Consider the following 17,844-nt stretch of genomic DNA (forward strand, 5'->3'; position numbering starts at 1 on the left):
GCAGGAGTTTGCTTCTCAGAGAGAGAACACACAGAGTTCTGAATCCTCAGACGACCTTGCCCCAGAGACCGGGGCTGAGACAAAGATGGGCCAGTGATGGGCAGAACCACACCTTGGTCAGGACTACTTAGTCATGTGTACCTCTGCCTGCTTAAAACTAAAACCTATGCCAGGGCCCTGAAGATAGACTGGGGGGCTGGGTGACACCAAACCCCTTGTTTGTCTTCCCCATATGGACACACTGAATAAATCTTCTCTGATTTTTGTCATTGCTTGTCTCTTTAATTGGTATACCGGACACAGTCTCGTTTAGACTTTCAGAGCCCAGGCTTTGAGTCTGAAAACTTCTGTAACAAAATTTTAATAAACTTATCCTGCAATTTAGAGGTTATTCCATTTCTTTATTTACAGCTGCTATTCCTAAATGTCTGCAGGCAGTTTTAGATATCTAGTGTGTGTGTGTGTGTGTGTGTGCGCGTGCGCGCGCGCGCGCGCGTACACACGCTCGGATCTCTACTGACTGTAAAGAGGTTTCTCTGGTGATGGTTGGTAGCTACTTACACACCTCACTGGCACTTTTTAAAAATTAACACTCATCCTCTCACAATTCTGTAAGGCAAACACGCTCACTTATGTTTTAAAGATGACAAAAACCTGAGTCTCAAAGCAGTTCTCTGCTGGGAGTTTTGCCTCTGATGGAAAGATTTGAAGGGCTCCTTGGAACGCCATCACTTCCTGCTCTCCCTGCCGGTTGCAGAGGGGTAGGGCCTTATAGACTTTCTGAGAACTAGACAGTTTCCTAACCTTAGCTTTTATTCAGTAAGACTCATTTGCATAAGCATGAGAACTCCTTAACAATCCCTTCTTACCAGGTTTCCCTACAGTCAGCTGGCTCCAATTCCAGGTCTCTGGTCTTAGAGTAGCCGTTTAGCAGCACTGGCCGGCAGAGGGCAGCACAGGCCAGCTGACGGATGGCTTCTCCTAGGCTAGCATTGGCCTCAGCCGCCAGCGTGAAGCCCGTTGAGTCCAACGCGCTGCTGAACCTCCTCGGGTTGGGTGTCCCCGGGTGCTACAGCTCAGGTTCCAGAAAGAAGTAGGTAATTCTCCCTCTCTTCTGTCGTACTCTGGCGACGCTACAAAAGTCGAGAAGATTCTGGACCACAGGTAGATTTTTTTTTTTCCCTCTAGCACCTCGCTAGAGACACCTAGCGACGTGTTATAATAACTGGAGTATGGGGTTTTTCCTGCGTGAACTGTATTAAAGAACATCTTTCCAAAATAGTTTTGACCATGGCAAGGCTTTTAGTTGGCTTCCTGGGATCCATGAAACGGTCACAGGGGCCAGGTGGTGATGATGGTGCACGCCCTTAATCCCAGTGACTCAGGAGGCAGAGGCACAGGCAGGCAGATCTCTGTGAGTTTGAGGCCAGCCTGGCCTATCAAGTGAGTTCCAGGACAACTAGGGATACACAATGAAAACCTGTTGTGAAAAACCAACCAGACAAACAAACACACAAAAAAACCAACCAAAAAAAAAAAAGTTACAGGAAACTTGAATGTCCTTGCAGCACCCCAGGGGCTTTGTGACGATCAGATACTACTGGTTAGAGAACTCCGAGGATCACACACTGTACTCTGGGTTGTGGGAGAGGTCACCAGGTGAGGATTTTTTTAAATTAAAAATTCAGCTTGATATAGATTTTTTTTAGCTCCTAACTTATTAATAATGTGTTAAAAGGAGAAGCCCTGATGTATGTTATAGTCAATCATGACTTTAGTGCAGACTTTAGAATTAAACTCTTGTTGCCAAGGTTCATGTTTGCGTCACAGTGCCCATTGGGGGGCATGCTGTGGTGGTAACCTGACCAATTGAGAAGTCCAGCTCTGAAGATGGGCCCTGTAGCAGGAACTTCAGCAAAGCCCCTCCTCCCTACAGGCCAGTCCCGTGGCCAGGAGGCTGTTGTTTCCATTTGCTGAGAGAAATGTCCTCTCCTTTAGGTCTTACCCAGGGAGGAAAGCATTCAAAAGTGGACTCTTGGGTTACTGGAGTGCAGTTCCCAGCAACTTTGGGTAGGTCTCAGACTCCCCCTCTCACGGTACTGGCGGTAGTCACTCGGCAGCTCTGTTAGCTGTGCTTCAGAGTGCTCACACCCATTGTGTTGAACTGTACCACTGCGCTGAACAAACAAACAAACAAACAAACAGAACCTTTCTCCTATAGTTGCTACAGCCAGGATATTTCATCATAGCGATGACATAATTAAGATACCCATCAATAGAGTTAATAGCTTCATGGGCTATTGGGGGTGGAGCCTATTAGAGGAAGTATGTCACTGCTGGTGCCTTTCAGGATGCATTTTCCCTCTCAGACTCTTCCTCTCTCCTGCTCTGCTTCCTGGACACCATAAAGAGAGCAGTCTTCCGCTATAATCTGCTATTTCCTGCCATGTCTCTCGTCTGGGCGACAACATCAACCAAATCCTGCCCAGATTATTCTTATGTGTCTGGAGGGAAGCATGGGGATTAACAAAGAGGAAAGAAAGAAAGAGACAGACGAGAGACAACTGATAGAGTCGGGAGGGCATCCAGTAAGTACTGAGATTCGCCTTGCGTTTCTCATTGGCTTTATGTAACCCAATTAAAAGAGGAGGGGGAAGGCAAGAGGCTTCTTTACCAAGATACAAAGAACAAATAAATACCTTCTCAATACCCAAAGCATCAAGTAACCACATCCTAGGTCAGAACACGCTGTTAGTCGTCATACCTTAGGTCAAATCTCCTGTGATATAGTCTTGAAGGAGCAAGAAGAGGTCTGAACTCTCTGAGCGTCAGTCAAGGGGGAATGGGTCCACTTCTGTGGGCTCCCACACTTTCTGGGCCTCAAACCCAACTGGACTAAGCGACCTTAGGCTGAAATCCCTGAAACCATGAGCCCCAACATTTTTTCCTCTTTTAAAATTATTGCTTTCAGGTTTATTATGAGCAGTGGAAAGCGAATTCAAATATTCATGTCATCCAAAGAAACACCCACCGTGATGAACCCAGTCATGCTAACCAACAAATGCTGACAGCACAGTGTTGTCTGAGCAAGCAGTCCTGACAGCAGACTGAAGTATCTGGGGTTTCCCAACAAGCCTTTCTTCTCTGGCATGGCTTTGAACCACATGTCCTTTGGCAGTGTCTTGACTGTGGGCCAGCTCTGACCACCAGTCCTCACTGATTGGTTCTTGAGCTGGGCTGAGGCAGCCAGCCACAAGGGCTGCTGGTGGAGATAATATCTCCACTTATTTTATATATTTTACCTGCATGTATGTAAGAGCACCATGTGCATGCCTGGTGGCTCAGGTAGTTAGATGGTATCAGATCTGCTGAAACTGCAGTTACAGGTGGTTGTGAGCTGTTCCGTGGGCGCTGGGAACTGAACCCAGGTCCTCTGAAAGTGCGGCTAGTGTGCTTAACTACTGACCCATCTCCCCAACCAGTTATTATTATTGAGGAAGTTAGCTCTGGCTGCCTACAGACTCACTATGTAGATGACCTTGCCTTTAACAGAGACCACCTGCCTATTCCCCCAAAATGCTGGGATTCAGGGCATGTGCCACCATGCCTGGCCTTTGAGTGCTTTTTTATCATTGGCCAAGTTGTTTTACAATCATGACTTGATTGACTTGGAAAGTATGTGGAGGGTTTGATGATAGCTTCATCCAGTTACGTCCAGAAAGGTCTCAGATATATGCAAAGCCCTGAGGTCACAGACTCTGGAAAGTCCTTTGCTTCTGCTGTGGCCTTGCATGTTTGTCACTGACATCTTTCTCTGGTACCTGGCATGGTGTGAACAGGTGTGGGGAGATCCCCACTGCCTGTAATGCAGTGAGTTTATCTCATGCAAACATCCCGTTCTACTGGGCGTTTTCACCTGTGTACTATTATGATGATTGCTTCCTAAGCTGTATTATCAAATTGATAATTATAATGTTAGTTTAAATGGAGTTTTGATGATAAAAAATAAAACAAGAATGTGCCACACAGCTAGAGCACATGGTTTCTATTCAAGCTATTCTTCCTGAATTGAGGAGGTTAATAATTAAGAAAAACAATTGAGTCCCAATAGCGCAACGAGCTTAAATTCTTTAACCTTAATGCTGGGAGAACGTAGGTGCAACGTAGCTGAAACAAAGCTTTGAGAACAACTTAAGGTTAGACTAGATGTTTTTGTGAAAATAGCTTTGAGGTGAAAAACTCAAGAAGACAATCTAGTTTTAGAAAGGCACATGGCTGAGTGAGGGACTTGTTAAGGTCAGGGAACAAACACAAAGCAGCCCAATTATTATTAGTTGATGTACTTTTCTCGCTAGGATTGGTTAATGACCAAGGGTGATGATTAATTCCTTATACTCATTTCTGTCCTCGATTTTCTGATATATATATATATATATATATATATGTATATATATATATCAAACTTAAGGGTTTTAAAAAGTAGATCTGACTGATTCTTTTTTATATACAAAAGTTTAGAATTGTGATTTAAGATTCCTTATAAGATGATCTTTCAAGATAATAAAGCAACTGGCCCTTTCTTTGTATCTTCAAAATGCAGCCTGTCAGTAGAAGACCTGACTGAGAAGAATAGCTTGCTTGCCCACACAGTTAATCTATAACAAGTTGCTTGGGTATGAATGTATGTGGGTTCTTGGAATAATCTGTTTTTCACCAGTAATACATAAAATGTTTAATTATGTAAGGGAGATGAAAACCATTTTTTTCCTGTATCCATTATAATCATTCACTTGAAATATAGAATGTAACCACATTATAATTCCTATATTGCCTGAAAAAACCTTGTTGCAGTATATAAGCTATAGAAAAAAAAAGTATACAGTAGGAAGAACACAAGAATACAGGAAGAACACAAAAGAATAGAGAATAAAGAAGGAAACCATCAAGAGAGTGTGTCTTTTTTCCTAACCCCCTCAGATAGAAAAGTCTAGTATGTGCCGACACTGGATTTCCCTTTGAGCCCTGTGCTGTCCTGAGGCAGGCCTCCCAGGCAGCAATAATTACTAGGCAGGCACACACACACATTTATATTTTCCTAGTGGGTCAAACTTTTTGTTATTATGGTATGTGTTTACGACTTAGTATAGATTTTTAAAATTCCTTTTGTGGGGGTGTGAGCACACATATGGAGGTCAGAGGACCAGCTGGGGAGTTGTTCCTCTTCATACACCATGTGAGTCCCAGGGGCACACAAGTCATCGGGTATGACTTGTCCTCAAAACTGTCCTCAAAACCATGTTACAATCCAAACACTTGCCTGGACCAGCTACTTAACTTTCGATATGTTGCTATCAGCTGGCCCTTTACTTCAAACACCCACACACTCGGGATTTTCCTGGCTCATTGGCTGCCCTCACCTGATTGTCAACAAGTGGATTAGATGTTTGAGTATTCAATTCAGTCTAGAAAGCCATCTTAAGACTTCTTGCTGGGATCACTCCTATTACCAAGGATAGTGCTAGGACCCGGTCAGCAAAACAAGTCATGGGGATTGAAGATGAAGAACTAGCTACTTGGGTGATAGAAACTGACGTGGAACCCGGGGCGGGGGGCAGTAGGAATGGGTGATGTCAGTTGCCATAGCCATATTCTAGACCTTCTGTTGTGGTGTGGCTGGCACAAAGTATGTTGGTGCTATGAAGAATGGGGCTGACGGCAGAGGCGTTGACAGAGTCGCAATGAGTCAAGGGGGCTGAAATCGGGAGTCTCCGCTGGCAGTTTTCCACCGTTGGCTTCCATCGGCTGAGCCTCCGCCTCCAGGCACCATTTGTCCAGGGAGCTTGTCGGCTTTCTGTACACCACAGAGCAGGCAGGAAGGGTGGCTACGTGATCCGCGAGCAAAACACGAATAAGGCCATGCCTTCCTTTAAGACATGAGCCCCATTGCCATCACAGACCTGGCTGGCCAAGAAGGCCACTGTGCCTTCATCTGTTGACCACTGTGCATCCCGGCAGGAGCTGCGGGGCTGGGCTCTGTCCTTCTTGAGTGTTCCAGGGACACCACGGAGCTCTTTGGGCCGGCATCCCGGTTCCCAGGACTACCTCCCGGTGACGTCAAGGGGCAGAAGTTCCAGACCCGTGAGAAGTCACTTCCGAGAGCTCAGCACTGGAGCCTTGCCGCCGACGGCGCCCCTGTCACCGTCCTAGGGTTCACGAACTCTCGGACTCCGCATCCAGATGTGACTCCAACCTGGGCCGTTCACAAAGCAGCGCTCAGACCGCAAGCTGCGGAAGTGTACTGCCGCCAGGACCCGACGTTACCGCGAACAGCACACAGCTACACCGCTTTGCGGGACGCTGCCACTTGTACCCCACGGAGAGGCGGGGGGTGTGTCGTCGCCTAGAAGGCGCTTGCGCGCATCGCGCGGGAAGCGGTGCATTATGGGAGGCGCGCGCTTTTGCCGCTTCCGCGAATATGGCGGCGCCGTAGTCCGGGTGCGGGATCCTGGGGTACGGGGAGGCTACGGTACGCAGTCCGGGCGCGGTAATGGCGACCCCGGATCAGAAGTCGCCCAACGTCCTGCTGCAGAACCTGTGCTGCCGGATCCTGGGCCGGAGCGAAGGTACGCGTGGCGGGGCTCAGGGCATGGAGGCTCAACGCCATGACCCCGGGCGGCCGGGTAGCTGTTATCCCTGGCCCCGGCAAAGGGAAGGGGTGCGGCTCGCGGGCTTTCCCTGGCCTGGGAACCGATGCCCGCGGGGCTTGGTGTTCGCTCCCAGGTCCGAACTGCATCGCGGCCTGCAGCTCGGCCTCTGCGCGCTTCTCACTCTGCTGTCACCTCTGCCTCTGGGGTGATGCTCGCTTATTCCAGCGTAGTTCGAGTAGCGGATGACGCTCCTGAGTAGCCAGACTTCAGGGCAGTTCTGCCTACTTTACCCGTGCTGGAGCCGTGGTAGTCGGGGGAAAAAAGGTCAAGGATCTCGTCTCTTGAAGCTTCTTTTTGGAGATGAGTGGGGACGCGTCATGAGGGAACAGTTTTGTAATTCACATGACTGGATTACTTGCTCCTATGTCTCAGAATGTAAGAGATAATTCGCGCAGGTTGTAAAGGAAGACTTTAAACACAATTGCATTTTAAGAACTGAGAGGGCCTTTTGATCGTCCATGATTTGTAACAACATTTGTAACAACTTGTCAACAAGGGCAGAGGATGAATTACTATGTGTCACTGATAAACTATTAACACAGTTCTTTATACCTTGCCGTGTTGTTTATTCATTTAAAATTTATTGATATAAAAAATCCTTCTGTGCGAAATGTGACTAGTGTTTTGGTGGGCAGATGGTGTTTGTGCGTGATAAGCGCTATGGGAAACGGTAGGGTAAGCCCATAGAAGTGGAGGGGAAAGTAAGTCTCCGGGAACTAAAGCCGCTATCCCAGCGACCCAGTGAGAGTGGGTGAGGGTCGTTCCAGCGTCTGGGGAGAGTGTGAGTTGAGGGACAGTTTACCTTTCTGGTTGAGTGTCCCAGACATAGGTGAAATCATATATCCAAGGTTATTAGTTATGACTTAATGCACCCTAACATCATTTTTCCTTTATTGCATGGGGTCTAAAATTTTACCTTCCAGAAAGAACCTTATAGTCGTAACTGGATTTTGAAGTTATTCATTATGAATTTCTAAATTTGAATTTTTTATATAAAAAGGTCCCTTTTGATTGATAGAAGTTTTACAGCTTACAGGTGGTTTTTAGCAAATACTCTCCCATCCTCCCCTATTTATGATTACATCTGAGTTGGGAGTCACTGGTTTCTCAGAGATACAGGGTAAAATACTGTGCACAGCTCGTTAAAGATGACACTGGCTCTCTGTGGATGGAGTGGAGGGTTGCCGAGGGGCCTAACTTCTCCGTTCTCACACACTTTGTTGGAGTTTTATCCTGGTCTGACAGGTGTGTGGCAGTAGCTTGTCCTTGGTGCTGTGGAGCAACTTTTCGTGACTTCTTTCTAATGGACATTCTAATGCTGTGTGTGGTACCTTTCTAATGCTGTGTGTGATTCTTTTTGTTTTCTCCCCAGCATCTGCTATGTCCTTGCTGAGCTGCTTCTTCCACCCTTAAAGTTTTGAGTGTTCTCTATGTTTCGCCGACGAGACCTTTGTTTAGTGCTCTGAAAATGTTTTTTCCCAGCATTTTAACCCTTAACAGTTTTTTTTGCAGAGCAATAATTTTCACGTTTCTAAAGTTTTTGAGATTAAAAGATGTGTATAGGTATTTTACCTGCACATCTGTTTGTGCATCATGTATACGTGCGATCTGCAGAGGCAGAGGAGGGTGCAGGAGCTCCCGGAACTGGAGTTGCTGATGGTTGTGAGCCCATATGTGGGTGCTGTAAATTGGATCCTGGTCTTTTGGAAAAGCAATCAGTGCTCTGAACTGTTGAGCTATCTTTCTAGCCTCCAAGTCTTGATGAATTTCAGTTTATCTGTATCAGAAAGGGGAGGGGCAGGGAGGTAGCTCCGCAGGTAAAAGCACTTGCTCTGCCGTCTCCAGAGCCATGTAAAAGCCTTGCATGGTGGCATGCGTTTGTAATAACAGCACTATTAGGGCAACGTGGGAGGCATAGATGGGAGAATCATCTGGAAGCCCAGCAGCCAGCTGGTCTGGAGTTTGCTGCTGCTGCTGAGTGATAAGAACAGCAAGAGAGACTGCTTCCTTAGGAAGGTGGAGGGCAAGGCAAGGACTGAGTCCAGAAGATAGCCCTTTGATTTCTGCATGGGTGCTACCCTCAGTCCCATAAATAAGAGGAAAATATTTAAAAATGATCATGATTTTTGTACCATGTGAAGAACTGTTACCAAGTCCAAAATCATAAAGATTTCTTTCTTTTCATCTTTTCCCCTAGGAGAGGCTATATTATATTTGTTAAGTGTGTTATGACTTAGATTTTTACTATATGGTACAAGTCAAGATTCAGTTTTGAGTTTACCAAAGGAACCCCTCCCCCATCCACACTTGCTTCATTCTTGTCTTGAAGACTGAAGGTGTTGAAATCGAACCTTAAAGAATGATAGTGTGGGCTGCGCCAGACCAGTTAAAGCCAACATTTGCGAAGGAAAGGGCCCCATGTCAGGATGGTTTTTAAAGCACCTAATGTTCCAGAAAGGTTTAGATGTACAAGAGAATTGCACACACACAGTCCTCATTTGCCCAGCACCGTCTCTTTTTGCTTTGGCGTCTTGCTTCTTGAGGTGTACCGTCACAACCAGTAGTAATACAGTGATGCTGCTGACATAGAATCACAGCTCCCGCTTCAAAGGGAGTAAGAGACAGCTTATGCTGGAGCCAGACATAAGTGACTGTGATCTGGGAACACAGATTCGGGTCACCCCTAGTGCCTTGTCCCAACATGTTCACAGTTTCATGAGGTTTAGTAACAATAAAATTTAGTAACAATAAAGTACCATCAGTTGAGGTACTTTTCGAGTATATTGGAGTGAACAGGTGGGTTACAGCAAAGCGGGGAATCTGCTATTGGCTCAGGCACTATTTGATGACATTCTCATCTTAGGGTTGGTGGGGCTGGGGTTCCCTGCATTCCAAGACACTTACCTACTAATCACAAGGATGGCCTTTAAGAGGGCCCGAAGGATAGATGGCCTTTAAGACAGCTTAGCTGCAGACTCACACCTTACCTGTGCAGTCACAGACGTTCTAATTCATCATCTTTGTAGAATCTTTACTTTTTTAGGCTTACTTAGGTGTTGCTTCATACTTACACTTCCTTATAGCTTGAGGCTCCTTCTTCTTACTCTTCAGATCTTCTTGGGCTCCTCTGGACTTGGGTCTTTCTTGATTTTTGTTTTTTGGTGAGCTTGGCAAGTTAAAAGTTTATTTTGTAGGCTTGTTTGATATATTTCCCATGATTAGATGGGATTCTATTTTGGGAATAAAAACCATAGAGCAGAAGTACCATTTTCATCATGTAGTGGCCTTGACTGCCAGGCTGGGGCTTCTCTCTCACTGACCAAGGAGAGTCTGGCCGTTATGCCTGGAGTGTGTGTTTCCAGATGAATATTAATATCAGATCTTTCAAGTTTCTGCAGCCTCAGTGCCACTGTCCCCTCTTAGTTTATTATTTCTTAATGCAGACTTATAGTTTAGTTGTTCTGTTTTGAAGATTTTATTGTATAAACTAAGATTATTGATTTCAAGTCTGTCTACTATATCATATTTTCATTAAATTTATTTTCAGGTTTTAAAATTTTCTTGGCATATGTATTATGAATCGATTGTTTCCAAGCAGTTGTGTGCTAGATAGTTCTGTGTCAGCCTGACATATGCTACAGTTGTTTGAGAGTAGGGAATCTTGATTGAAAAAGAAATGCCACCCTAAGGTCCAGCTATAGAGCATCTTAATTAATGATTGATGGGGGAGCATCCATCCCGCTGTAGGTGGTGTCATCCTTAGACTGGTGGTTCTGGGTTCTATTAAAAGCAGACTGAGCAAGCCAGTAAGCAGCACTTCTCTGTGGCCTCTGCATCAACTCCTGCCTCCAGATTCTTGCCCTGCTTGAGTTCCTGCCCTGACTTCCTTCTGTGACGGACAGTGATGTGGAAGTGTGAGCCAAATCAATCCTTTCCTCCCCACCTTGCTTTTGGTCATGGTGTTTCTTTACAGTCATAGAAACCTTAAGACACTTGGTGATTTTTCAGATTTAATACTGATTTTTGGTTTAATTCGGTTAGTGTTGAAGAATATATGATTGCTAATTGCAGTTTCTTTTATAAAAATCTGTGTGTGTATGGGGGAGGGAGAGCAAGAGCGCTAGTACACGTGTTCATTCATGTACGAGAGTGAGAGCACACACATGTGCAGACAGAGGACAGCCTCTGGTTCCAGTTCTCACCTTCCTCTCTTCGAAACAGAATCTCTTGTCGCCTTTCCCTCTTTTTGACACAGAACCTCTTGTTTGCTTCTATCTGTTAACCAGGCTAGTTGGCCCAGTTTTTCCCCTCCCCCTCCTCTCTGTATGCAGCTTTGTTTTGTTCTGTATGTTGTCCTCAAATGTCTGATGATATTTAAGCATGAAGATGTCAGTGCAACATTTGCCAGGTGCTATGCTTTTTCATGGAAGAATTGTTGGGGACCTCGCTGCTTGCTGGGAGTATCACCTGCCATTGTCTTTTCTCTTGACTTCTCTAGTCTCTGAGGTCATCCTCTGACTTTCATCACTACTCTTTGATGATTTGCTGTGTGTGCTGTATCCTTTGAGGTTTGCCTGGATGGGGATCAGTGCTTGTCAGGAGGATTGGGGTTTGGGGAAGCTTTGACTCTCCCTCCACATCTGAAGCTCCTTCCCTTGGTATCCATGTGTGTGTCTCTAGAATATATATGTATGTTTATAATATTGTATGGGAGAAGGAGCTAAGAGTTCTACATCTGGATCCACTGGCAACAGGAGTGAGAGCCACTGTGCCTGGCTTGGACTTCTGAAACCTCAAAGCCCACCTCCAGTGACATACTTCTTTCAACAAGACCATACCTCCTAATCCCTCTCAATAAGCTCCACTCTCTAATGACCAAGCTCTCAAATCTATGAGTTGAGGTGTGTGTGTGTGTGGGGGGGGTCATTTCTATTCCAACCACCACAGAGGATGAGACTTTTGGTGACAAACAGCAGAAAGATATGGCTTAAAGTGACATGTTTGTCAAGTTGACAAGAGGCGAAATTGTGAATAGTCTTAATTATCACCGTAATTCATTATAGACCCCCCTGAAAAGGCAGTCTCAATGAGAGATTGTCCAGGTTGGCCTGGTGGAATGTCCATAGGGAATTATCTTGATTTGTGGGCAGTCTTGCTGTGGCTGTCACCATCACCTAGGCTGAGGATCTTGGCTCTATGAGAGTGGAGACAGGGAGCTGGCTGCCTGCATATAGTCTTCAGGTCGTTACTTTCTTGACTGCATGGAATGTGACCAGCTGGTTCAGGTCACTGCCCTTTGACTTCCTACGGTGATGGACTGTAACTTAGAGTTGTGAGTCAAATGAGCCCGTTCCTGCGTGAGTTGCTTGTCAGAGTTTCTAGCATCACAGCTCAGAAAGGGAAGATGGTTCCCACTTCCCTTGCCATCCTGTCCTTGCAGACATTGGCTGCCAGTGTCATCCTGGAAGGAGTGCCACGTACCTATTGCTCTGGTGAATTTATGTCCTCCTTATTTCAGCTGTGTTAGTCTCAGTTTTATGTATTTCTTTAAGGAAGCAGAGACAACAACCTATGTTGTAACATAGACTGTAGAAGTATGTGCATAAATCCTGCCCCTTTCTTCCTGGAGCTGCTCAGAGATCTTGGCCAGGCTTACTTTTCTGAGTTCCTTGTCTGGGCTGTGACTTTAATCACTCCTTTTAAAATGGCTGTCTGTCCAGTTTGGTTTTCTTTCAGGACTTTTCTGTATATCTGCTATCTTTCCCAAAGTTTACAGAACTCTTTCGCTCAGTCGTTGATGTCATTATGGCTTTTCTGTCCTTTCAGTTAGGACAGGGCAGAGTGGCTGTGCCCATGAAAACTGTCCTGCTGTAACTTGCACCCTTTGCTCCCCTTCCAGCTGATGTCGCCCAGCAGTTCCAGTTTGCTGTGAGAGTCATCGGCAGCAACTTTGCTCCAACTGTTGAGAGAGATGAATTTCTAGTAGCTGAAAAAATCAAGAAAGAACGTATGTATTTTTGTTAACTATTATGTGTTGGATTATGAAACTTGTGAGAATTTAAGAAACTATGTGACATGTGTATGTGCATGCTTATGTGTGTTTGCATGTGTTTAGACATGTATCTAAGTGTATTTGTATGTGTGGTCACATGTGTGTGTGGATACATGTATATACAGTATACATGACTGTGTTTATGTATGCACATGTGTATGCATGTGCATGAGTATATACTTTTCTCAAGCATGTTTTAATTATAGGTACCATTAGAAATAAGGACAGTTTAATTTTGTCTTGGCATTAAAATGTTTAAAATATAGTGAAAGTTTATTTTAAACGTGTCACAATACTTCTTTTGTTTTAGGATACAAATGCCTCTCTGGTGTCCAGTATCTAATATAACATGACAGTAGCCTCTCTCTGTTGTTGCTGTTAGAGTTTCAGCATTTCAGAACTGTGTGAGCATTTTACTTCTGCGGTGGCCCTTACGGCCCTCTCAAGCGGTGACGCCCTGGAGAAGAAGGTTCTCCACTCATGACCCTTGGTTTGGTAACAGTAGTTGAGTTGGCTGAGGTTGGTTCCGCCACCCGCTCAGCCTGTGGAGTGCTTTCTGGCGTCTAGGCTCTCAGAGGCAGGCAGTCTCCTGCAGTCGTGGGAGAGCTGCTTGGTCCTGGTGGGGAGTTTTTTGCTGGTGTGCTGGCCTGCTGCAGGGGGCCTTCCGTGGGACTGAAGAACCTGCCTTTGCTATTAGCAGATTCTTCCTACTGAGGCCTATTGTTAAACTGCCAAATGAAGTGGGCTTTGATTTTGTTTCTAAATGTTTGCAGTCTGGCAATGGCACTCCCAGGAAGTCAATCTGTATGGCATGGATTCCTGCCCCAAGATGCTGTATTAAGAACCGCATGGACTGGCAGTCTGTGTGGCTGTCCTTTCAGGACTGTAACACGGAGCCGGGAGTGTTGGCTGGTGACAGATCTGAGGCTGTGGCTCTGGAGGGATTGTGTCTAGTGCCTCTGCCTACTGAGGACTTGAGCAGTGTGACTCCTTAAGGCCTCAGCGGCTAGAATGGCAGCCTTGCTGTGACACTCAGTGGTCACACCTACAGAGTGCACCTGCGGTGGTCCTCTGTCAGCTGCTTCACTGTCTTGGGTTTAAGTTACCCGTGGCCAACTATGGGTGCAAAATAGTGGTGGAAAAAATACATCCCTGAAACAAATGATGTGTAAGTTAAATGATCTGCCATCTTAAGGAGTGTGTTGAAGTCTGATGCCGCTCCATTCCTTCCTGCCTGGCCTAGTAGCCAGTGGCCTAGTGGCCTCTTTGTTTAGTCTGTCTGTGCTGTGTGTGCTGCCCACCTTGTCTCATTAGTCGTGGAGCTGCCTTCTCTGTCACCAGAGTGAGGGTTGTGTTAGCAGTGACCTGTGCTTCTCATGGTCCTGGCTGCCCTCAAACTTGCCATCCTTCTGTCTCACTTCTCGAAAAGCTAGGCTAATAAGCATGTATCACCATACTGAGCCACCTTATTTTCTTAGTGGCCCCAAAGCATAAGGGTGCTGAACCCTGTAAATCAGATATGCTGAAGAAAGTCAGAGCGCTTCCTGAGAGGTATTGGAGATTTCAGACATCCCCCAGGGCTCTAGGACCCTACCTCACTAGTTAAGTAAGCAGAAGAATAGCAGGGGAGGGGTTCTGGCCTGTTACTAAATATTGAAGCTTACTTTCTTCTCATGTCTGTTTAGTGCCTTGTGTCAATGTGAGCTCTTTCCATGAGCTCCAAACTGCTTGCATTCTAGATTACCACCCAAAGCCCTGCCTAATGTGTGCCCCGTAAACATAATTTCCCTTATGGATTTGATTTTATGGGCTTCTGGTGAGCTCATTGCCAGTGTATGACATAGTTATGTTATTCATAACTATAGATCTTCAGGAAGTCACATAAGTTGTTTATTCTTGTGGAAACTAGTGCACAGCTTCCTCTGTGAACGATGAACGTATATGTTGCTGGTTTAGCACTGTGCATGTGTATGCTACCAGCAAGTGTCCTTTTGCTGTTCTTGTCCTCTTTGGTGACACTGTTCTCACTGCCTGTGATCCTCTTGTTGTTGGCCTGTCCATATCATCATTCTCCAGCATTTGAAACTGACTATGGTTGTTGGCATCCTCTAGAACATTACAGGAAATTCATTTCCATGGCTGACTTCAGTTGTAAATATCAGTAAGTTTTGGGTTGACACCCATTCCAGAGCAGTCACGCAGGGGAGGGTTCCGTCAGTCTCCTCGCCTCTCACATTGGCAAAGTGGAGTGCTTTGTAAGTCAGGACTCTACCTTTGCTAGTGACTTAGCAGGGAAAGCGGTGCTTGCTTGTGAATGCTCAGTTGCTGACTGTGTGACTGTCCTGTAACTAACAGTTTTCAGCTTCACAACGAGCATCAATTCCTCAGTGTTATGGCCACCTTTGTTTGGAGTCTGTTTTTGTTTTTTTGTTTTTCAGGACAGTATTTCTTTGTATAACAGTTCTGGCTGTCCTGGAACTCACTTTGTAGACCAGGCTGGCCTCGAACTCACAGAGATCCATCCGCTTGACTCTGCCTCTGAATACTGGGATTAAAGGTGCATGCCGCTACCTCCCAGCCATTTCAGTTGTAACAGCTGTGTTACATTTCACTAGGATTGGTTTTATTGGTCTCCATGGTTAGCTGTGTTTTCTGTAGGAAGCTGAACAGCAGCTGTGGCTGGTTCATTGTCTTTGTGTGCAGAGCACCAGGGTCAGATCCATTCCTGTGTATATGTGGTTAATTGGGTTAATGCTGGGTACTAGGGTTAGAGTCATTCCTGTCTCTATATGTAATTTGCCAAGCATGGTGGTACAGGCCTTAATTCCAGCACTTTGGGAGGCACAGTTCAAGGCCAGTCTGGTCTACATAGTGAGCTCCAGGCCAGCTAGAACTACATAGTGAGTACTTTTCTCAAAACTCAAATTAACAAGCAAGAGTTCTATGTTTAGTTCGTGGTTAGTGCAGGAGCCAGAGTCAGCTCCATCCTGTGTCTGCTGCATGGTTAGAGCAGGAGCCGGGGTCAGGTGGCTAGAATTCACTATGCAGCTTAGCCTGACTTCAAACTCTTACTGCCTCAGTGGTCTGATTATAGGATTATGTGCCCAACATTCTCAGCTTCTGAGTTGGCTTTAAATGTGGTGCTTTGTCTACTAGCAGTGCCGTTTCCTCTGTGTGCAGTGTGTTCCTCAGGGGAGTCATGTCTGGTGTGCATCTTGTGCTGCATTGGGGACAGAGCATAGAGTGAGTTTGCCATTGGCTACCGCTGCTCATGATGATTTGTGCGCAGAGCTGGAATATCTAGACAATTTATTAATAAAAGGAAAACTGATAAAATTAATTATTAGTGAAATAACAACAATAAAAGAATAATAAAAATATTGAAAATAAATTAATAATAATAAATAAACCGGTATTTAGTTTGAAACAGTAAGCGGTTATTTTTATGCTGAAGCAAGATGGAATACTGCTGCACATCTTAGCAGAATGTTAGAATGGGACTTTTTTTGAGACAAGGTCTCGTCCCTATGTGCCTTGGCTGGTCAGCAAGGCTGGCCTTGAACTTGCAGAGATCTCCTGCCCCTGTCTTCTGAGTGCTAGGATTAAAGACATGCAACCACCACACCTGGCTAGAATGTGGCTTTTTAAATCAGATGAACTAATGTATGGTGAGATTATGAATTACTGATTTCCTAGATAACTCCTTGTTCTTCCCCCACTTCCTCCTGCCCTCCTGTCCTCCCTCCCTTCCTCCCTCCCCCCTCTCTCCCTCCCTTTCTCTCACCCTCCCAGTAGCTGTTATTAACTAGTAGAGTTGATGATAGTTGGCTTCACTGTGGGTCAGTCAGTATTGGTAGACAGACCTTTCCTTATCCCAGCCTGCTAGTCTCCATGCTTTACATACACAGGCGGTCAGACTGATGCTGATAAAAGTTTCTCGTCCTATTCTTTGGATTCTTCCCAGCACTTCCAAGTCTGTTAGCACAGAGGACATGATTTCCTAACATTGAATCTTGGTGTGTGCAACTAATAGACTCAATTCCTTTTCTAAATTTTCAGTTATTCGACAAAGGAGAGAAGCAGACGCCGCGTTGTTTTCCGAGCTGCACAGAAAGCTTCATTCACAGGTGCGGTGAAATATTTTGGATGTTGAAATGGAGGATGACTTGGGAATGCGTGGATGTCCTTGGGTGATATCTTTTGAAACTCCCCTGTTTTGGCCATTAGTGTAGGTAGCACTTCTTCTTTCGAGGGCCCGTGTCAGAACCATTAGGTGAACTGCTGATGTGTGCTTTTGAGTAGGAATTGGATTCTCCAGTTTGCACTCTAATTGCTTTGATGACATTGCCAAGAGTAGGTGCGCTGGTGGATGTCCAGGCCTGTCCCCACCACAGCCGACGCTTCCATGGCTGATCTCAGGTATATGAGCAACTCATTTAATTGCTGCAAAGGGAAAGAAAGTTTTGAACCCTTTATAATTAGATACGGATACTTGAAAATTGTCCTAATCTAATATTTTGATAAAGTCCTGTCAACCTCTGTCTAAAGGCTGCTTGTTCCCCAAGGTGAGATTTTGTGGTTTCTGACTGCAAGGAACCAAGTTCACCCAGGTCTTTTCTTCCTTCTGTAGAGCGGCCTAAGGACCCAGAGTTCAGTGTTTGCTCTACAGCTCTGTCAGCCTGAGACAGTGCCAGGGGGGCCAGGACTGTGGAGCCTGAGCTTGTTTACGGTTCTCCAGTTCTGGCCTCTTTGTGCCCTGGAGTGAGCTTACTGCCTGTTTGCAGAGTCGATTCCTTAGTGCAGCTTATTGACTTGGTTCACTGTCTGTGGAGCATCTCTCCATCTCAGACAGTGCTTACGAAGTAAGAAATGAGAGCTTTGTGTGCAGTCTGCCTCTCATGGGGGAGTGGTTTCCAACTGCAGTATCACTTTTGGTTTTCAGTCAGCCGTTGTTCCCCTGGGAATGACTTCTGCTCCTCAAGTGTGACAAAGGGGTTTGATGCGCTGTGGTTAGGGAGCTGCTTGGCCTTGCTGGGATCACAGAGATAGTTTTCTGCAGCAAAACCTGTTGTGTCGACTGCCACT

The 17,844-nt window shown here is 45.6% G+C and overlaps 1 protein-coding gene across 2 annotated transcripts in view; it reads left to right on the plus strand.

Annotated features, from left to right (window-relative positions):
* The first annotated feature begins 6,452 nt into the window (after positions 1–6,452).
* Positions 6,453–17,844, plus strand: part of Tubgcp3 (tubulin gamma complex component 3) — a 74,540-nt gene continuing 63,148 nt past the window's right edge. For both annotated transcript variants that reach the window (XM_048456195.3, XM_048456193.3), the window contains exons 1-3: positions 6,453–6,623; positions 12,607–12,714; positions 16,819–16,886. In XM_048456195.3, the coding sequence (XP_048312152.1) occupies positions 6,548–6,623; positions 12,607–12,714; positions 16,819–16,886 (252 nt within the window). In that variant the 5' untranslated portion in view covers positions 6,453–6,547. The remainder of the gene's footprint in view (positions 6,624–12,606; positions 12,715–16,818; positions 16,887–17,844) is intronic.

This window comes from Myodes glareolus, chromosome 23, assembly GCF_982192425.1.
Source record: "Myodes glareolus chromosome 23, mMyoGla1.1, whole genome shotgun sequence".
NCBI lineage: Eukaryota > Metazoa > Chordata > Mammalia > Rodentia > Cricetidae > Myodes > Myodes glareolus.